Source organism: Bufo gargarizans, unplaced genomic scaffold (genome assembly GCF_014858855.1).
Source record: "Bufo gargarizans isolate SCDJY-AF-19 unplaced genomic scaffold, ASM1485885v1 fragScaff_scaffold_726_pilon:::fragment_4:::debris, whole genome shotgun sequence".
Classification (NCBI taxonomy): domain Eukaryota; kingdom Metazoa; phylum Chordata; class Amphibia; order Anura; family Bufonidae; genus Bufo; species Bufo gargarizans.
Genome location: NW_025334174.1, coordinates 541,168 through 560,785, shown reverse-complemented (window position 1 = coordinate 560,785; position 19,618 = coordinate 541,168). Strand labels below are relative to the sequence as shown.

General features: G+C 45.5%; 1 protein-coding gene across 4 annotated transcripts in view; it reads right to left on the bottom strand.

Moving 5' to 3' along the window:
* LOC122922805 (zinc finger protein 692-like) overlaps positions 1–19,618 on the bottom strand; it is a 405,840-nt gene that overhangs the window by 138,162 nt on the left and 248,060 nt on the right. For all 4 annotated transcript variants that reach the window (XM_044273542.1, XM_044273545.1, XM_044273543.1 and 1 more), the window contains one exon: positions 3,932–4,093. In XM_044273542.1, coding sequence (XP_044129477.1) covers positions 3,932–4,093 — 162 coding nt within the window. The remainder of the gene's footprint in view (positions 1–3,931; positions 4,094–19,618) is intronic.

Genomic DNA, 19,618 nt, shown 5'->3' with positions numbered 1-19,618 from the left:
GAGGGTCCCAATCTCCTCTCAGCAGCCAAGGATCCCGACTCGGTAGGAGGCCTCATACAATCAGAGCTGGAGAAGGGATTCCTCATAGGGCCTTTTTCCACTGTCCCCTTTGATTCTTGGAGGGTCAGCCCTATCGGCATTGTGGCAAAAAAGTTCTTCAATAAAAAACGTCTCATTTATGATCTTTCTGCGCCTCATGGTTCCGAGTTTAAATTCTCTGATCCCCTCTGAAGAGTTCTCCATGAAGTACTCCTCAGTGGATGAAGCCATACAACTCATTCTCCAGGTAGGCAGAGGGGCTTGGCTATCCAAGGCGGATATTGCAGACGCGTTCAAATTGCTCCCCATTCACCCGCCTCTCTGGAGGTGGTATGGCATTAAATGGCAAAATCTTTATTATTTTGCTAGCCACCTGACTTTCGGATCAGTGGTTCGCTGGTCCCTGGCCCCCAGAGGTGTCTTCTGCGCAGCAAGCTTTAAAATCTTCCTCTTTACTAGAGGTGTACCCCATTGTAGCGGCAGCTCAAGTTTGGGGCAGTCAATGGGCCAATTCATCTGTAGTTTTTGTCACAGATAATCAGGCGGTGGTAGACATAATCGCAAAGGCAGATCGGAATCTCCATTCATCAGGTCATTTGTCCGTAAGTTGGTCTGGCTTTCCCTCCGTCACAATTTTCATGTCACTTGCAGGCATATCCAGGGTAAACAAAATATCGACGCAGATACCTTGTCACGATTTCGTTTTCATTATTTTTTCCAGGCAATGCCGGAGGCGGACCAAGTGGGTCTACCCCCTCCTGCATTCCAAACTCTGATTTTGGATTAAAATCGTTCATTGATTCAGCAAAAAGTCTGGTGAGAAATTCTTTATCGTCCAGGAACTATAGAACAGGCTGGAATGTGTTCCACAAGTTCACGCTCCTCCACCCAAGACATGATACCGGCAAAACTCCATACATCATGGCTTTCTTGGCATACTGCCATTTGGAGCTCAAACTGTCCTACAACGCCAAAAAGCTATACCTGGCCGGGGTACAGCATTTCCTCTCATTAGAAGATCCGGACTGTAGGTCGATTTTCCTGTCACAGCCGATAAAAGCCACCCTTAGGGGCATTCAAAAAGGTAGCAGGGGTCCAAGCTCTCTCAGACAGCCGGTGTCAGGAGAGCTCTTCAGGAAGTTATCCACCTCCCTAGATGGTAATCCTTTTGGGCTCCTTGCTAGTACCGTGGTCAAAGCGGCCATGTACCTCAGCTTTTATGGTTTCTTGCGGCCAGGGGAATTCACCAGCTCCTCTGCCAAAGGCTTAACTAGGGGCCAGCTGGTCCGGCAGGGCGACCAGTTCATCCTGTACCTCGCTTCATCCAAGACATCCCAAGTCGGTCCACCAGTGGGGATCAGGTACTTCCCCACTTTCAACGAATGGTGCCCGGTCCAGGTCCTCCAGCAGCTCCTGGCGGTGTTGGGCAATTCGGCCCGAGACAGCCCGTTGCTTCCCTTCAAAGTCAGATCCATCACGTCATCCCAGTTCATTTTGCACATCCGTTCCCTATTGGCGGGTTTAGGCCATGATCCAAAAACCATTTCGGGGCATTCCTTCCGCATTGGGGCTGCATCCGCAGCATCAAAGCATAATGTCCCAGCTCACATCATCCAAAAAATGGGTCGCTGGCATGCTACGGGCGGTACATTCCGAATCCACACCGAGAGATATCCGAGGCCTTCTGTAGTCTGGTTTTTAGACGTTCTGCATGTACAATAAACTCCCTTTTCTACACTACCTGGCTTGTTCTTTGCCCCCTTATAGGCCTACCCGCGTTCATGGCTAAGGGCACACCACCAGCCATTAAGTCCAGGTATGAGGTAAGTAAACAGGGCAGGCCTGTCCCCCTCTTCTACACAAGGTCTTCGCATCCGCAGCCGTGACCACAAGTAGTTAAGGCTGACATGTCAGCCTGCATTTGTGGGAGGGGCGGAGGTGCCTTTAAATAGCCAGGGCACGCATCCCTCCTTGCCCGTGAGCTATCTGTGCCCCTCCCACCCTCCCTCTTTTTTCTACTTCTACCAGGGTATGCCCCCTTATAGGCCTACCCGCGTTCATGGCTAAGGGCACACCACCAGCCATTAAGTCCAGGTATGAGTTAAGTAAACAGGGCAGGCCTGTCCCCCTCTTCTACACAAGGTCTTCACATCCGCAGCCGTGACCACAAATATATATATATATATATATATATATATTTACAAATGGGGCATTGATCTTTGGTGTCCTATCCCACGTTGCCGAGTTTTCCTCAGAGAAGGGATACTTCCTTTTTAATGCATTACTGAAACTGGATTTTTTATCAGGGTCTTCCAATTCATTGAAGATTAACTATTAACTTTCTGATGTTGTAATGAACGGGAAATACTCTTTTTTCCCTGTCACCCAGTCCTTGGAACATTAAGTCTTGTCTAGACTGTGGTTAATTTATATCCTCCAACTCCATAGTTGTTCTGTTTTTAGCAGCGTTTGGGTGTCATCTGGATAACATAAAGGACAGCCTGATCCATCTTCAAACGCTGAACTTTTATTAGAATAAATTTCACCCTCATCTAATTGATATTGGGGTTCCGTAGGTTCCTGACATTTAGGTGAACATGGTCTCGGAGAGGACGGGTTCATTCTAAGGTCATGGATCACATGCCTCCTATTAGTGCCAGTGTGGAGGTGTGAGGGAAAACGGGATTGTGCCATTAAAGGGAGTCTGTCACAACATTGAGAGGGCTCAGAAGATAATCTTATAAGTTCGCAGTGAGCAATCCTGAAGTGATTAAGGCTACTTTCACAATAGTATTTTTAATGGATCTGGCAGAGTTCAGCAAAAATGCTTCAGTTACTGATAATAACAACCGCCTGCATCAGTTATGAACAGATCCGATTGTATTATCTTTAACAAGGCCAAGACGAATCCGTCATGAACTCCACTGAAAGTCAATGGAGGACGGATCCGTTTTCTATTGTGGCAGAAAAAAACTGATCCGCCGTCCCCATTAACTTGCATTGGGGGTCATGCCGGATCAGTCTTGCTCTGCATCCCAAGATAGAAAGCAAACTACAACATGTTGCGGCTTGCTCTCCGGCATGGGAACGCAACTAAATGGAACGGATCGCATCTTGGAGCATTCCGTTCTGTTCAGTTCAGTTTTGTCCCCATTGACAATGAATAGGGACAAAACTGAAGAGTTTTGAGCCCCTATGATGGATCTCAATACCAGAAAACTAAAACACTAGTGTGAAAATAGCGTAAGACATTTAATGGATGGATACTTGCACACTTGCAATGTGAAGATCCGGCAGGCAGTTCCGTTGCCGGAACTACCTGTCGGATCCGTAAATCCGTGTGCAAACGTATAGCATTTGTAGACGAATCCGGATCCGTCTAACAAATGCATTGAAACACCAGATCAGTCTCTCCGGTGTCATCTGAAAAAACGAATCGAGTATTTTATTTTATTTTTTGCATTTTTAAAGGTCTGCGTATCCGTTTTGCTGGAACACTTGGTGCCGGATTCAGCATTAATACATTTCAATGGAAAATAAGGCATTCCGGCAAGTGTTCTGGAATTTTGAACTGAGAAAATACAGCAGCATGCTGCGGTATTGTCTCTGGCCAATTAACATAAAGGTGACTGAATTGAAGCATACTGAACGAATTGCTCTCCATTCAGAATGCATTAGGATAAAACTGATTCGTTTTTTTACCGGTATTGAGCCCCTAGGATGGAACTCAATACCGGAAAACCTTAACGCTAGTGTGAAAGTACCCTAACTCAGCCCAACAATGCCTCTCTCACTTGTATGGTGCTGAAAGAAGGTTCATAGGTCAATTGTCTTCAGACAGCACAACTTGAAAGAAACAAGGATGATCAGGAGATTGTGAAAGTTTACCTACCGGCTTGTCTTTTTGTCTTTGCACTGGTTATTGTGTAGCTCCTCATTTTCATGCACTTCCATTTGAGTGTCCTGCTCCCGGTTGACTGCTCTTGACGTCTGCGCACTCTTATGCTGTGATTCTGCTGGAAGTGGCTCCTTCTGTTCTTCATCAGCAGCTAAACTATAAGAAAACATACACAAAGAAATGCTCTTAACAAGCAGATGTAAGGCAGCTATCCTATACATCAATGTTCAGCTCTTAAAATAAGCCTTGAGACATGACTTGGATATTAAATAAGCCAGCATCTCATCTGCAGACAGCTGTTCCAGGGTGATTGCCCCTCATCAGTGACATCTGGTGGCATTAGAGGCAGAGCTTGTTAAGAGCTCATTTGCATCCCTTCCCTCCCAGAATTCAGAGGAGCTTGTATGGCCTATAAGTCTCACACTGATTAAGGTGCTCTCTCCCTAAGGCCTCCTGCACACGACCGTTGTGTGCACCCGTGGCCGTTGTCCCATTTAACGTTTTTTTCTGCGGTCCCATTGACTTTCAATGGGTCCGTGGAAAAATCGGAAAATGCACCGTTTGGCAGCCGCATCCGTGATCCGTGTTTCCTGGCCGTGAAAAAAATATGACCTGTCCTATTTTTTTCACGGCCAACGGTTCACGGACCCATTCAAGTCAATGGGTCCGTGAAAAATCATGGATGCACACAAGATTGTCATCCGCGTCCGTGATCCGTCCGTGATCCGTGTCCGTTTTTTCCTATCATATTAATGGCAAACTTGACTTAGATTTTTTTTTTCATTTTTCATGTCCGTGAATACTCCAAAAATCATGGAAGACCCACAGAAGAAAAAACGAGGACAGATCACGGTACAACGGAACCACGTTTTTCGGAACGTTAAAAAATACTGTCGTGTGCAGGAGGCCTAAGGAGAATTAGTTCCCCCCTGACCCGGACACATGCCTCTCACCCAGTTAAGCCAGTACTCTCTGCTCTGCACTGATGAGGGGCAATCACCCTCAAAAGTGTTTTGTACCCCAAAATGATACCAAAAATGTACAAGTTGTCCTGCATTTTTTAAATGGGTTTATATTGTGCAAAAGTAGTTTAAGGGATTCTGTCACCAACTTTTCATGTTTTAAACTGCTTACATTGCGTTCTTGCATATGCACATACACAATAATAACTGTACATTTCTTGTTTTGGTCCAATTCTGTAAAGCTGTAAAAACTACGTTAGAATGTTATGCAAATGAGGGCTTACAAGTGCCCAGGCCTCTAGGTGTTTTGCATGCCTAACTCCTCCCCAGTGTATTATCTGGCCAGACCTTTCATGTTACATCATCATCTCTGTTGAGGAACGGTTGAGCCGTATGCATATATATCCATGCATGCCTGCAAACATGTGCGGCATGTATGGTATATGTGCATGCATTATCCACCGCATCATGGGATGATGTGCGCAGATGTGCCCAACATCTGCGCACGTCTGCTCATGGGGATCCCCAGGGGCTCATGGTGGCCCCTGTGGGATATATGTGCTTGTGTCCCCTTATAATGTAGGGGCTTGTGTCCCCTTATAATGTAGGGGCTTGTGTCCCCTTATAATGTAAGGGCTTGTGCCCCCTTATATAATTATGTGCCCCCGTTAGATACATGTGATATTTATGTATACATGTGTATGGATGTGCCCCAAGCATCCATATGCATGTATACTATATAATATTCCCCCCCTCCTACACCTGAAACCAGGTGCATCGGTTTGAATGTGCCCCAAGCATTCAAACCGATGCAATCTGGCTAATTGCATCAGAATGACTGGACAAGGGTCCGGTCATCCTGATGGATACAAAGAGCTCAGATTCAACAGAATCTGAGCCCTTTGTTGTAATTATCTCCAGCGCCGCTGGAGATAATTACGCATGATAGAAGAAGGGGAGAAGCCTCCCCTCCTCCTATTATGCGCATTCCGACAGTGCGATTACAATCGCACTGTCCGGAATGCTAAGGGCAGCAGGCGGGAGATCAAAGGCATCTCCCGCCTGTCTGCAGCGCGTCCCCGATGTGCGGGCCGGCGCAGTGACGTCATATCACTGCGCCGGCCCACGTGGATGATGGGCGCGCGCGCCCCCTGGTGGGCGGCGCAGCGCGGGAGTGCGGGCGGCCGGGTTTAAATATCCGGCGGCCCGGCACTCCGAAGGTTAGTTAGGGTCTGGGCCCCCACGTGGAGGAGCGCGTCTCGCCCTCCGAGTAGTTAGGATCGGGCCCCCCCTCCACCTGGTGAGCGCATCGGCGCTCAGGCCGTTGACCGGACCCAGCCGCACCTACCCCACCACTGACCTGAAGAAGAGCGCAATCGGCGCTCAGGAGCGACCCCCCCCTGGCTGGACTAAGTATCACCCCCTTATTCCAGTTCCCACTTAACCCCTAACCCCTTTCCATATCCCTTAACCCCTGCTGCGCCATACCCCTGTACCCTTGCCCCTGTAATACCCTGCAGCAGCACTGCCAGTCCTCTGTTAACCCCTTCCCCCACTCTGCCCTGCTGTATCCCTGGTTAACCCTTGCTTAACTCCCATGGTTAACCGCTGCTCCATACCCCTGAACCCTTGCCCCTGTATTATTTCATGGCCTGCAGGTATTAACCCCTGCAGAGCCATTGATGTGTGTATTTTCTTGTAACCCCTTAGGGACAGTATAGAGATACACGGGTGGGATAATATTACTTGTATGTGTGTATTGTATAGTTAGTTTGTGGGTGGAATTTGGGAACGTGTAGCGTAGTTTGAGTATTGTATATGTGTAGTGCTGTGTATTGTTAGTGTACTGCGTGCTTAGTGTGTTAAATAAATACCGTTATATTTGTACCCTTTGTGTAGCGTGTACTTGTTAGCGGTAGAGAGTTAGTAAGGCGCATGCAGCTAGCATTAGTGATTAGTGTAAAGCATAGCGAAAGTATTGTGTATTGTTATATAAAGGCATAAATAGGCGGAGTCATCACTAGACGGTTCCTCCTATTTAGGAATATTAATTATCGATATTCGCAAAATATTGGTGATTAATATTCCCCCTTTACATTGGCGAGCCAGGCCCACTGCTTGGATTTTGAAATCTGTGTTTGGTTTTGAGGTTAGAGGTCGGTTATCCTGTGAATTGTCAGGCAAGAGAGACGTGGTCAGCGGTCTGAGCGTCTAGGAGAGACGTGGTCAGCGGTCTGAGCGTCTAGGACCTGATAATTCGGACAGGAAACGCGACTCTTCCTCACAGCACCAAACGCAGATCAAAATCTTTAGCAGAGAATCTATGTTCTATCTGTGAATTAATATTTCGCTATTTGCTTTGCACGTTCACTACACCGCTCGAGTGATTGCGAGGGAGAAGAGGATACGTCACTGGAAGAGATCCATCTTCGTGGGAGCAGCGTACAAAGTCAGGCTGGTCGGGAAGAGGCGTTCCGGGAAAATGGACTTCTTCCAAGCAGCTGCGAGGAGGTACGGCCCCAAGGAGAAGATGGACGCTCAAACGGTGAGTATGGACTTCCCCACACTGCAACACTTGAGCAAACACAGTACATTCAATCCCATCCTCCCCACCACATACAAGACAGCAGAAATGCTGTGGTCCGATTTGTTGGCACAGGCTTGTAGTTATGACAAGCTTTGTGTTAACAAACGGACGGTGTTGAATAAGGCCACTAAACGGCTTCGGATGCTGGCCAAACTCGTTCATACGTTTGAGGCTAGCATCTGTAAGCCAAAGGAAGTGGCGCTGGTGTCTCAGTCAACAGAGACAATTCCTCCGGCTGTTCACTGCCAGTGCTGTGCCAATAGTTCCGACCAGGTTTCGGCATTGCGGGCACAGCTGGCGGAGAATGTGCAGTCTACTGTTGACCGAGATGCGCAGGTGGCTCGAATACAGTCACAATTAGTGGAAATGCAGAAGCAGAAGGAGGAAATTGAGGCTCAGTTGACTCAGTCTTATACTGAGGTCAAGGCCTTCAAGGAACGCACTGCCTCTACTAGTGTGACGGTAGCCAAATTGAAGGCTCACGTTGCTGTAAGCTCCCAGATAATAACTGGCTTGCAACAGGTCATCACCAAGTTGGTGCCGGCCCTTTCTTTTCCCATAAAGTCAGGGTCGGAATATCCCAAAACTTTGCCCTATGCAGGGCAAATAGGGGGGAGAGTAGTCTGTGACAGGCCAAATCACCAGACCAAGCCTGTCCAGACTAACAGAGATTTCTCCCTGACTTTGGGGAAAAGAAACATCGTGAAAAGTGCCTCCCTGAAGATGGAACAATTCAGGGAGCGCGGTTGCAGTGTGGACGGACCTAAGCCACACCGGGCAAACATAAAATGCTTTGCTTGTGGTGGCTTGGGTCATATAGCGAAGCACTGCAAAACACACAGGACAGTAAGCCCAATCAGGTGCTTCAGGTGTGGGAACAAAGGACACATTGCAAGGAATTGCCCTTGTGCAAGTAATTGCAATGTGTCCAGTGATGAGATTCAGGTAGCAAATCGTGCAGCGGGGTCTAGTCAGCTTGGCCATAAAGGGGTAACCTCTTGGCGGCATCATCAGCTGCTGAGGAGCCAGAGTGGCCAAGCTAGGCTAGGCAACATTTGACACCCCTGTACTATTTGTTACACCGTTTGTTCCCTATACATGTCCATGTTGTGTGTTTTTGTTGTCCATTGTAATGTTCTCTTTGATGTTGATGGTGGTCCTTGTCTATGAGTGTGTTCCACCAGGCTGATTTATGTAGTGTTGTAATGTCCCGTCTGCTGTCTTGTTTCATTCTGTGTCCCCTTGGAGCGGAGCAGTGTTATACTGTGGATCGAGAACGTATAGGGTCGCGAGCAGATAATATCACACGGGAAATCCTGCTGGTCGGGAGAAGGCATAAGGACCTTCTTCATGCAGCACACAAAGGATGATGTGATATTATTCTGGGCAACCAGGGTCTCGGATCGATACAGATAACACTGTTGTGCTCAAGGTTTTCGGTAGGGCTGTGTTGCGCTGGGGACTGGGGCGGACAGACAACATTGGTGTAATGTTGTGCTGCGCACTTAAATCTAGTCCGAGCAGGTAGCACAGCTCTGATAGGGATTGGACGCGGAGTGTTTGGCAGCAGAGTGTGGACTGTGTTCTTGTGTTGTGGGGTCCTGGGGAGCCGGGGCATGCCTATGTCGTTGGTTCTGCGGGCCTCCACAAGATGGGATCACAGGGGGAAGTCAGCCTGGGTACACATGAGTGGACAGGGATGCGGTGCCATCAAGATGGTGCTTTGTCCACAGAACTCCAGTTATCCTAACCTAGTAGGGAGGCCATCCTTATCTGTTGGTGCAGAGGGATGTGTAGCAGAGGACACGCTCCTCTGAAGGTAGGGTGTTCAGACACCAGTGTTGGGATAATGAGGAGTCCTGTGAGACAAAGGGCAGCCCAATACCTTTCTCTACCCATGGGTCAAAGGTATTGGTGCTGGGAATTTTTGTACATTTAACTGCACCGTTAGGGGAGAAATTCCCCTGGGAGCACCTGGTATTTTCTTCTGCCATAGGTTTTATATGGAGCGGAAGAAAAACCCAGGAGAGGCCACGGAAGAGGCCAGCTATTCCCCCTGACACTCTTGGGAGGCTCCAGAGGATCCCACTGGATTTTGGCAACCAAGAGACCTCTGCCTAGAGGTGTTTTAGAGATGGAGGACTGTGCCACAATCCAGCGGGAGCATTATTTAAGGCTCTGGAGGAAGATTTGGAGATGTTCGGGTGGAAGGTCATATCACTTGTTTCACCCGGTGAAACTTCTTCTGGTTCTGGTGATCGTCATCTACAGTTGGAGGGTCAAGGGACTTATTGACCAAAATACACCAGAACCAGACAGAACTGTACAGAACTATCCGGAGGAGGAGGCTCAGGACACCACAAACATGGTTCCTGTAGCCAAATATTATTGTATGGACACGTTTTGTTTTCAATGGGGGTTCGGGACGTATAACTTGTACTACCCTGAAACCCCATAGCACATTTATTGGATTTTGTTTGTTGGTCGATGGTGTACCCATAGACACTCTAGGTACAAATGTGTGACAGCCCAAAACTCGCCCAACGCACTGCGGTGAGCTATCATTTGACTGTACACATTTGTATCCTATAGTCGTTTCCCATTGACACAGGGGTCTACGACCTACCTGTGTCTTTGGAGGTAGAGAGGAATGCCAGGTTGCATGAGTCTCTATGGGTACACACATGTAATGGAATTTGGTGGTGTTGGGAGGGATGTAACATGTATTTTGTGTGAATGGGGATAAGGTTAGGTCACGATAGGGACAGGCATCATTCATTTGCCACCTTGAACCCTGGAACGGTGAAGTTCTTAAGGGAAGGGCTGGATGTGTAGTGTGGCGGAGGTGTTCTCCGCAGTAGAATTTAGGTACTATGACATCACCGCTTAAGAGTCTGACCTGCCTTGTAAAGACCTATTAATCTGTCCACGGGAGAACCGCACCCGTCAAGATGGAAACAGACGTTGGAAGTTGTGATAGAAGAAAGTTGGGACTGAGACTGTGAGGGTGAACCCGCTCCAGATTCCTTGGAGGCGGGCCATACCGGAAGATCGGCATAACTACCGAGAGACTGTGGGGGTGTGGTCACTCCAAAGTGGGGGTGGCTGACACCAAGAGACGGATAAAAGAAAGGCCAGTTAAAGACTGTAAGGGTGAACCCGCTCCAGAATTGGGGGGGACGAAGATACCTGAAGATCGGCAGAATTACCGAGAGACTGTGGGGGTGTGGTCACTCCAAAGTGGGGGTGGCCGACACTAAAAGACTGTTAAAGAGATTGTGGGTGTGTGGTATCCTAAAGATGTCAAGAAGAAGACTGTGTATCCTGTGGACGGAGTAGTAGGTTACGGTGAAGGGCAGGTCGGAGGAAAATGGATTAGGGATGTCTAAGTACCTAAAGAACAGTGTACACTACAGTTCTTCCTGAACTTCCACCAAGGATGGGGTTGAGGGGGGGGCAAATATATCTCAACCCGTTCCCCCAATTATATTGTCGTATCATAAAGTCCGACAACAGGGGGATTGTTGAGGAACGGTTGAGCCGTATGCATATATATCCATGCATGCCTGCAAACATGTGCGGCATGTATGGTATATGTGCATGCATTATCCACCGCATCATGGGATGATGTGCGCAGATGTGCCCAACATCTGCGCACGTCTGCTCATGGGGATCCCCAGGGGCTCATGGTGGCCCCTGTGGGATATATGTGCTTGTGTCCCCTTATAATGTAGAGGCTTGTGTCCCCTTATAATGTAGGGGCTTGTGTCCCCTTATAATGTAAGGGCTTGTGCCCCCTTATATAATTATGTGCCCCCGTTAGATACATGTGATATTTATGTATACATGTGTATGGATGTGCCCCAAGCATCCATATGCATGTATACTATATAATATTCCCCCCCTCCTACACCTGAAACCAGGTGCATCGGTTTGAATGTGCCCCAAGCATTCAAACCGATGCAATCTGGCTAATTGCATCAGAATGACTGGACAAGGGTCCGGTCATCCTGATGGATACAAAGAGCTCAGATTCAACAGAATCTGAGCCCTTTGTTGTAATTATCTCCAGCGCCGCTGGAGATAATTACGCATGATAGAAGAAGGGGAGAAGCCTCCCCTCCTCCTATTATGCGCATTCCGACAGTGCGATTACAATCGCACTGTCCGGAATGCTAAGGGCAGCAGGCGGGAGATCAAAGGCATCTCCCGCCTGTCTGCAGCGCGTCCCCGATGTGCGGGCCGGCGCAGTGACGTCATATCACTGCGCCGGCCCACGTGGATGATGGGCGCGCGCGCGCGGGAGTGCGGGCGGCCGGGTTTAAATATCCGGCGGCCCGGCACTCCGAAGGTTAGTTAGGGTCTGGGCCCCCACGTGGAGGAGCGCGTCTCGCCCTCCGAGTAGTTAGGATCGGGCCCCCCCTCCACCTGGTGAGCGCATCGGCGCTCAGGCCGTTGACCGGACCCAGCCGCACCTACCCCACCACTGACCTGGAGAGGAGAGCGCACCCTGCGCTCAGGCGGTGACCGTACCCCCCCCCCCCTTCCTGAAGGACCCGGACCGGTCCCTCTGAAGAAGAGCGCAATCGGCGCTCAGGAGCGACCCCCCCCCTGGCTGGACTAAGTATCACCCCCTTATTCCAGTTCCCACTTAACCCCTAACCCCTTTCCATATCCCTTAACCCCTGCTGCGCCATACCCCTGTACCCTTGCCCCTGTAATACCCTGCAGCAGCACTGCCAGTCCTCTGTTAACCCCTTCCCCCACTCTGCCCTGCTGTATCCCTGGTTAACCCTTGCTTAACTCCCATGGTTAACCGCTGCTCCATACCCCTGAACCCTTGCCCCTGTATTATTTCATGGCCTGCAGGTATTAACCCCTGCAGAGCCATTGATGTGTGTATTTTCTTGTAACCCCTTAGGGACAGTATAGAGATACACGGGTGGGATAATATTACTTGTATGTGTGTATTGTATAGTTAGTTTGTGGGTGGAATTTGGGAACGTGTAGCGTAGTTTGAGTATTGTATATGTGTAGTGCTGTGTATTGTTAGTGTACTGCGTGCTTAGTGTGTTAAATAAATACCGTTATATTTGTACCCTTTGTGTAGCGTGTACTTGTTAGCGGTAGAGAGTTAGTAAGGCGCATGCAGCTAGCATTAGTGATTAGTGTAAAGCATAGCGAAAGTATTGTGTATTGTTATATAAAGGCATAAATAGGCGGAGTCATCACTAGACGGTTCCTCCTATTTAGGAATATTAATTATCGATATTCGCAAAATATTGGTGATTAATATTCCCCCTTTACAATCTCCAATTCCCAAGATCCTGCATGTGCACAGTTTGCACTCCGATAACCACATTGCCGCTGCTCACTGCTGTCTCTCCCAGCTCCGCCTCCTCCATCTTTACAAGAAGCCAGCACATGCTCACTGCAGCAAGCAAAGTCGATGCCCTCAGTGGTTATCGGAGTGTGCATGGGAGCGAACTGTACACGGTAAGCTTTTATACCCGAAGTATAAAAGTGAAAGGTTACATTGTGATGTGCCAGCGCCAGGTGGCTCAGGAGATTGCTGTGACCAAGCTGTCATTAGACAGCTGCCGTCACAGTAAGGATGCCCAAAACCAGCCGAAGTGGTCTCACTGTGTGGCATTATTGTAGTAGGGGGCTACAAAGATCGCAGTAGTAGGGTGCTACAAAAGGTGCAGCATTTTTTATGTGAGCCCTGCTGGCTGTAAAAAAAAAAAAAAAAAAAAAAAGGTGAGCCTGCACTTTCTGAATTAACCCATTCCTGCCCCTATGACAGGAAGGGGTTAACTCACTTTTTTCATAAATTTTGTTTTATACAATGTAGACAAAAAATAAAATTAAAAAAGTAAAATAAACATATTAGCAATAGTATAGCAGACTATACACACACACACACCAATTTTTCCCCCTTTTTCATTTATAATTTATTTTATTTTTTATATTTATTCATTTTAACAATAGTATAACAGACTTTTGGTATGTAAAATATACAAACGTACATACTCTTTTCCCCTTTTTTGCAGTGTTAAAAAAATAAAATACAAACAAATCTAGGTGTTCGTTTTAGTTATATGTAATATCACGGGGCGGGGGGAGGGGGTTCTGAGTAATATATGGTATACACATACATATAAATAAAAATTGGAAAAAAAAATGCCAAAAGCTTAAAATGTCCAAATTTCTCCAAGATGAATACCTTAGGGCAGGCCTGTCCAAACTGCGGCCCTCCAGCTGTTGCAAGACTACAACTCCCAGCATGCCTGGGTAGCTTACAGCTATAAGGGCATGCTGGGAGTTGTAGTTTTGAAACAGCTGGAGGGCTGCAATTTGGACATGCCTGACTTAGGGGGACAACATAAAAAAGTCACCTTGAAGGAGCTTCTATTTTAGTGCTGTACAACATCTGTACTGGCTGTAATGACGGTGTCATTCAAAATCCAAAATGCACTATGGCCTTTTGAAGTATTTCAGCGAGCCAAGCCAGTAGATTAATTACACAAATAACATCCGTTTTCATGGTACAAACATACGGTAATGGTTTTAGAAATTTCTTGTCTTGAAACCTTTTGTAACAGGTAGAAAAAAAAAGGGAAAAATATACAATTTTCATAATTTTCAGTTTTTCCTTAAATATATATTTTTTAATTATATCTCTCATAATCTCTGACAAATAGAGCAGTGAAGAGGCAACTCTTCAGCTCAGTGTTCTGAAGTAACTCCTGTGTGATTAGGACAGGTTTTGTGTGTACTAAAAGGACGGCAGGCATTTTATTTCCCCCAATTTGGGAATATATTTCTAATAAAGTAATATTTAAAGGTTTTATCCCGTGACTAATGTAAAAAAATAAAATAAAAAAATCTGACATTGTGTGTACTATACAATCTCTTTCTAACAAAGCTAGAACCAGCCCTGTACTTCAGTTGGATCCAGAGATCTCCCTATTCATTGTTCTGCTAGATTTATATCAAGCTGACAGCTCAAGGGGATTGTTTTTTCCCCGCTGCAAAGGGGGCGTGATCTCCCTATCACAACTCATGAGGCAGTTAAAGAATGAAACTGAGCATGTGCGGGCCTCTCAGTGAGCAGGACAAAGATATAAGAAAGAAAAAAAATATGTAGGTGACACTATACAGATACATTTTATTGAATAACTCTGTGGCTATGCCATGTAGCCTCTATGTAACTTTGCCACTTGCTACTGTCGGCCACATGACATGTTTTAATCTAAACCAGCTCCCTTGCTTGTGTAGTTTAAGGTAATTTTCCATGGCAAAAACTGGCGTGGAAAATGCTTACCCGTCGTCTTCCCCGCTCACACCACTCCCCCTTTTTTGGCCACTTTGAAAAAGTGGCACGAGTGGGGAAAAGTTGCAGATTGTGCCGCAAAACACCTTTGACGTGAACACATTAATAAATGACCCCCATAGTGTTACAATACAAACGGTCATAAACCCCTTACAGATAAAACAAAAGGGATAAATGCAGAACAAAATGGCAGAAAACAATTTCGCCAACCTTCCCCTCCCCACAAGAACAGCGCCCAGACAGCACATCATGACTAGGTCTCAGTCACAGACGGGCATGTACATTTGACACCTGGAGATCACACATGGCTACAGAAAAAACTCATTATTAAAAATCCCTGTCTAGATAATTGGGATTACAGCAAAAATGACTCATGTTTTTTAATCAGTCTCAAGACTATCAGCCTCTCACCCAAGTACACAACAGCCATCGTGAAGGGGAGACCCGATGAAGCAATCCATGGACCTCATATAAATTCAAACTTTGTGTCTGCCCCTTGTTCATGATATACACCTTTTTTCAATTGGATTACCTTGTGGGCAACAAACTCTTCTCTTGTTAGAACAATAGGTCTAATCAAATAATTTGCTATTTGTTTCCCTGCCTGATAAATTAATCCACAAATACCTATATTAATACCCTCTGGACTATTAGGCTAGGTCTACACGACGACATTTGTCGCGCGACATTAGAGATGGATTTTTCTGCGACTGTCGCGTCGCAGTAGCAGCATGTCGCATGTTGCAGTGCGACACCATAGACTGCCATTATAAAAATTGTCGCGCGACATTAGTGCAACAAAATGTCGCACGACAAATGTTGCGCCCTGTCGCGCAACAAATGTCGTCGTGTAGACCTAGCCTTATTCAGCAAAATCTCCAAAATATATAACATGGGCTCAACAGGATGATATATCCCATACACCATAAAGATGATGTCCAAGAGCGCCTGCCCAAAAGAGCCCAGAGCAGTGCACTCACAAAACACGAAAAATGCCACATCTAGGACAATCAGATGTATCCTATACTCCTATCTTGTGAAATACAAAGGTGTCTTATACACCCTGTGAGGGCTCGTTCACATGAACGTCTTTTGCGTTCTGTATACAGGCCCTTCTTTGCGTTCCATATACGGAACCATTCATTTCAATGGTTCAGCTAAAAAAACGCAATGTACTCTGTATGCATTCCGTTTCAGTTTTCCCATTCCGTTGAAAGATAGAACATGTCCTATTATTGCCCACAAATCACGTTCCATGGCTCCATTCAAGTCAATGGATCCGCAAAAAAAAAAAGTAACACATACGAAAATGCATCTGTATGTCTTCCGTATCCATTCCGTTTCTGCTGAATCATCTATTGAAAATGTTATGCCTAGCTCAATTTTTTCTATCTAATTACTGTACACAGTATATGCCATACGGGAAAACGGAAACAAAAAAACGGAACAACTGATCCGTGAAAAACAGATCACAAAATACTGAAAAAGCAATACGGTCGTGTGAAAGAGGCCTGAATCAGAAAGAGTTGTGAAAGTCTGTGAGCTTCACAAAGGTGTTTTCCAGGATTTAGATAGGTCATCAATATCTGATCGGTGGGGGTCCATCATCCAGGACCCCACTGCTCAGCTGTTTGAGAAGGCACCAGTGTTCCAGTGAGCAAAATGACCTTCTCAGTACCTACCAAGCACAGTGCCGTACATTCTATAGAAGTTGTGCTTGCTATAGTGCTTGGTATCCCCTTTAAAGACGGACCCATACTTCCGCCTACTGTGCATCTGTTAGACTGCCTACATCTTGTGACCATTTTTCATGTGATTGCAAGAGAAACTGTTCATTATAAAATAAAAGCAAAAGACGATATAAAAAAGAAATGACCCCCTTAGTTTCTTCCCTTGACATGACCTGCTCTATTAGGAGTGAAATTTGGATAGTGAGATCTAGCCTTTTACTCTGCACATCTAAAGCATGTCAGAGTTGGAGATACTGATAGAAGTAAGAATTTGGGAGCCCAAACTCTAAGACAATCATTAAATGCCCCTTTTTTTCCCCCAAAGGTGAAACCCAACCAAACCTTTTACTTCTGATAGTTTACGATTGTTTCAAAGGAGTTGGGAGCATTAGACCCCAAGATTTTGGCGAGTACTTTCATCTTCTGCAAAACTTTAATGAAATTAAGCAGACTTTGTGCATTGTCAGGGGTATGGATGACAGAGCCCAATTTCAGTATATATGCAGGTTGCCTGCCACCCACCAGGTTCAGCACTAAGGTACCCACAGACCCCATATTGCAAACAGTGTCCCAATTATTAAATTGTTGGGTTTGTGCGGCTAAGAAATATAACCAGCAGTTAGGTATCCCCATTCCCCACAATCTTCACTTCTTTCTAAGGTTTCTAGCCTGAATTTTGGAAACTGTCTACTCCAACCTAAAGGGCGTAATAGGCATTGTACATTTGCGCATTGGGATACAGATAGGACTATTACGAAGAATGTATAGGAATTGCGGCATTAGCACCATTTTTTATCAGATTGGCCCTACCAATCAGACAGAGTGGAAGCTTACACCAGGTGGTGATTTTCTGAGAACTTTTAACCAATATTGGGAGCAAATTAAGAGTAATTTATTCCTGAAGAAGAGAATATATTTGTAAACCTAAGTATTTAAAAGTAGATGCTATGTGCACTAGATAGGCTTTAGGAAGAGGGTATAATAGAAGCAACACAGATTTATCCCAATTAATGGAAAGGCCTGAATAGGTGGCAAAATCTGCAATTAGAAGCATTGCAGGTGACAGGTAACATTCAACATTACCAAAAAACATTAATATATCATCTTCATATAGTGCAATTTTCTCCTGTAAAGAACCATATCTCAAAATCTAAGATGACCTGATTAAGGCATATAAAATGAGCCAGAGGTTGAATTGCCAACGCAAAGAGTAATGGCAATAATGGACACCCCTTATTGGTACCCCTCTCCAATACAAAGGACTCAGACAGCAGTCCATTAGTTCTGATAAAGGCTTTAGGATTGCCAAATAACAGCTTCACAAGGTACCGTGAATCGAGGACCTAAATCCATAGCATCTAGCACACCCCACAGAAACTTCCACTCAACTGTGTCGAAACCTTTGCAGTGTCGAGAAAAAGAGTCACTCTACCAACAGAATCATCACTGGATAACCAATTGAGGACCAATTTCCTGATATTGATTGAAGTAGATTTCCCCGGCATAAAGCCTGTCTGACTCCCATAAGCAAGACAGAGGATAGCCTTCATTAATCTGTTATCTAGGTCTTTAGCCATAGGTTTCACATCTGTACAAAAAAGGGAAATAGGAAGATAAGAGTCTGCCTTTTTTGGGTCTTTACCCGGTTTGGGCAAGACTATTATTAAGGCCTCCTACATTGAGCTAGGTAACCTCCCCTCTATAACAGCTTGATCAAATACAGCAGGAAGTTGAGGTAATAAGAAATCCTTGTATTTCTTAATAAATTCTCATGGGAGGCCACCTTACCCTGGGCCTTCTCATTCTGTAAACTTTTTAAGTCCTCCTCAAATTCATCCAGTTGAAGAGGTTCCTCAAACAGTGCCCTCTTCACCACAGTAAGAACTGGCAGTGGAACAGATCAATATCAGATTCAAGTGAATAGGAAGGAGCTGTCTCATTGAAGTGAATGAGACAGCTTAATTGTAATGGTGTGACAGTGAAAAGATAAACAATGAAGAGAAGGCAGTACTGGTATGAGTGCTGCTTTCTCTTCAGATAATTGATCGGCTGGGGTGCAATGGAGTCTAAGGATAGGTCATCAACCCCTTTAACCACTTCAACCCCCCTAATGACCAGGCCACTTTTTACACTTCTGCACTACACTACTTTCACCGTTTATTGCTCGGTCATGCAACTTACCACCTAAATGAATTTTACCTCCTTTTCTTCTCACTAATAAAGCTTTCATTTAGTGGTATTTCATTGCTGCTGACATTTTTACTTTTTTGTTATTAATTGAAATTTAACGATTTTTTTGCAAAAAAAATTTAATTTTTCACTTTCAGTTGTAAAATTTTGCAAAAAAAAACGACATCCATATATAAATTTTTCGCTAACTTTATTGTTCTACATGTCTTTGATAAAAAAAAATGTTTGGGCAAAAAATAATGGTTTGGGTAAAAGTTATAGCGTTTACAAACTATGGTACAAAAATGGGAATTTCCGCTTTTTGAAGTAGCTCTGACTTTCTGAGCACCTGTCATGTTTTCTGAGGTTCTACAATGCCCAGACAGTAGAAAAACCCCACAAATTACCCCATTTCGGAAAGTAGACACCCCAAGGTATTCGCTGATGGGCATAGTGAGTTCATAGAACTTTTTATTTTTTGTCACAAGTTAGCGGAAAATGATTATTTTATTTTTTCTTACAAAGTCTCATATTCCACTAACTTGTGACAATAAATAAAAACTTCCATGAACTCACTATGCCCATCACAAAATACCTTGGGGTGTCTTCTTTCCAAAATGGGGTCACTTGTGGGGTATTTATACTGCCTTGGCATTTTAGGGGCCCATATGCGTGAGAAGTAGTTTGAAATCAAAATGTGTATAAAATTCCCTGTGAAATCCTAAAGGTGCTCTTTGGAATGTGTGCCCCTTTGCCCACCTAGGCTGCAATAAAGTGTCACACATCTGGTATCGCCGTACTCAAGAGAAGTTGGGGAATGTGTTTTGGGGTGTCATTTTACATATACCCATGCTGCGTGAGAGAAATATCTTGGCAAATGACAACGTTTCCCATTTT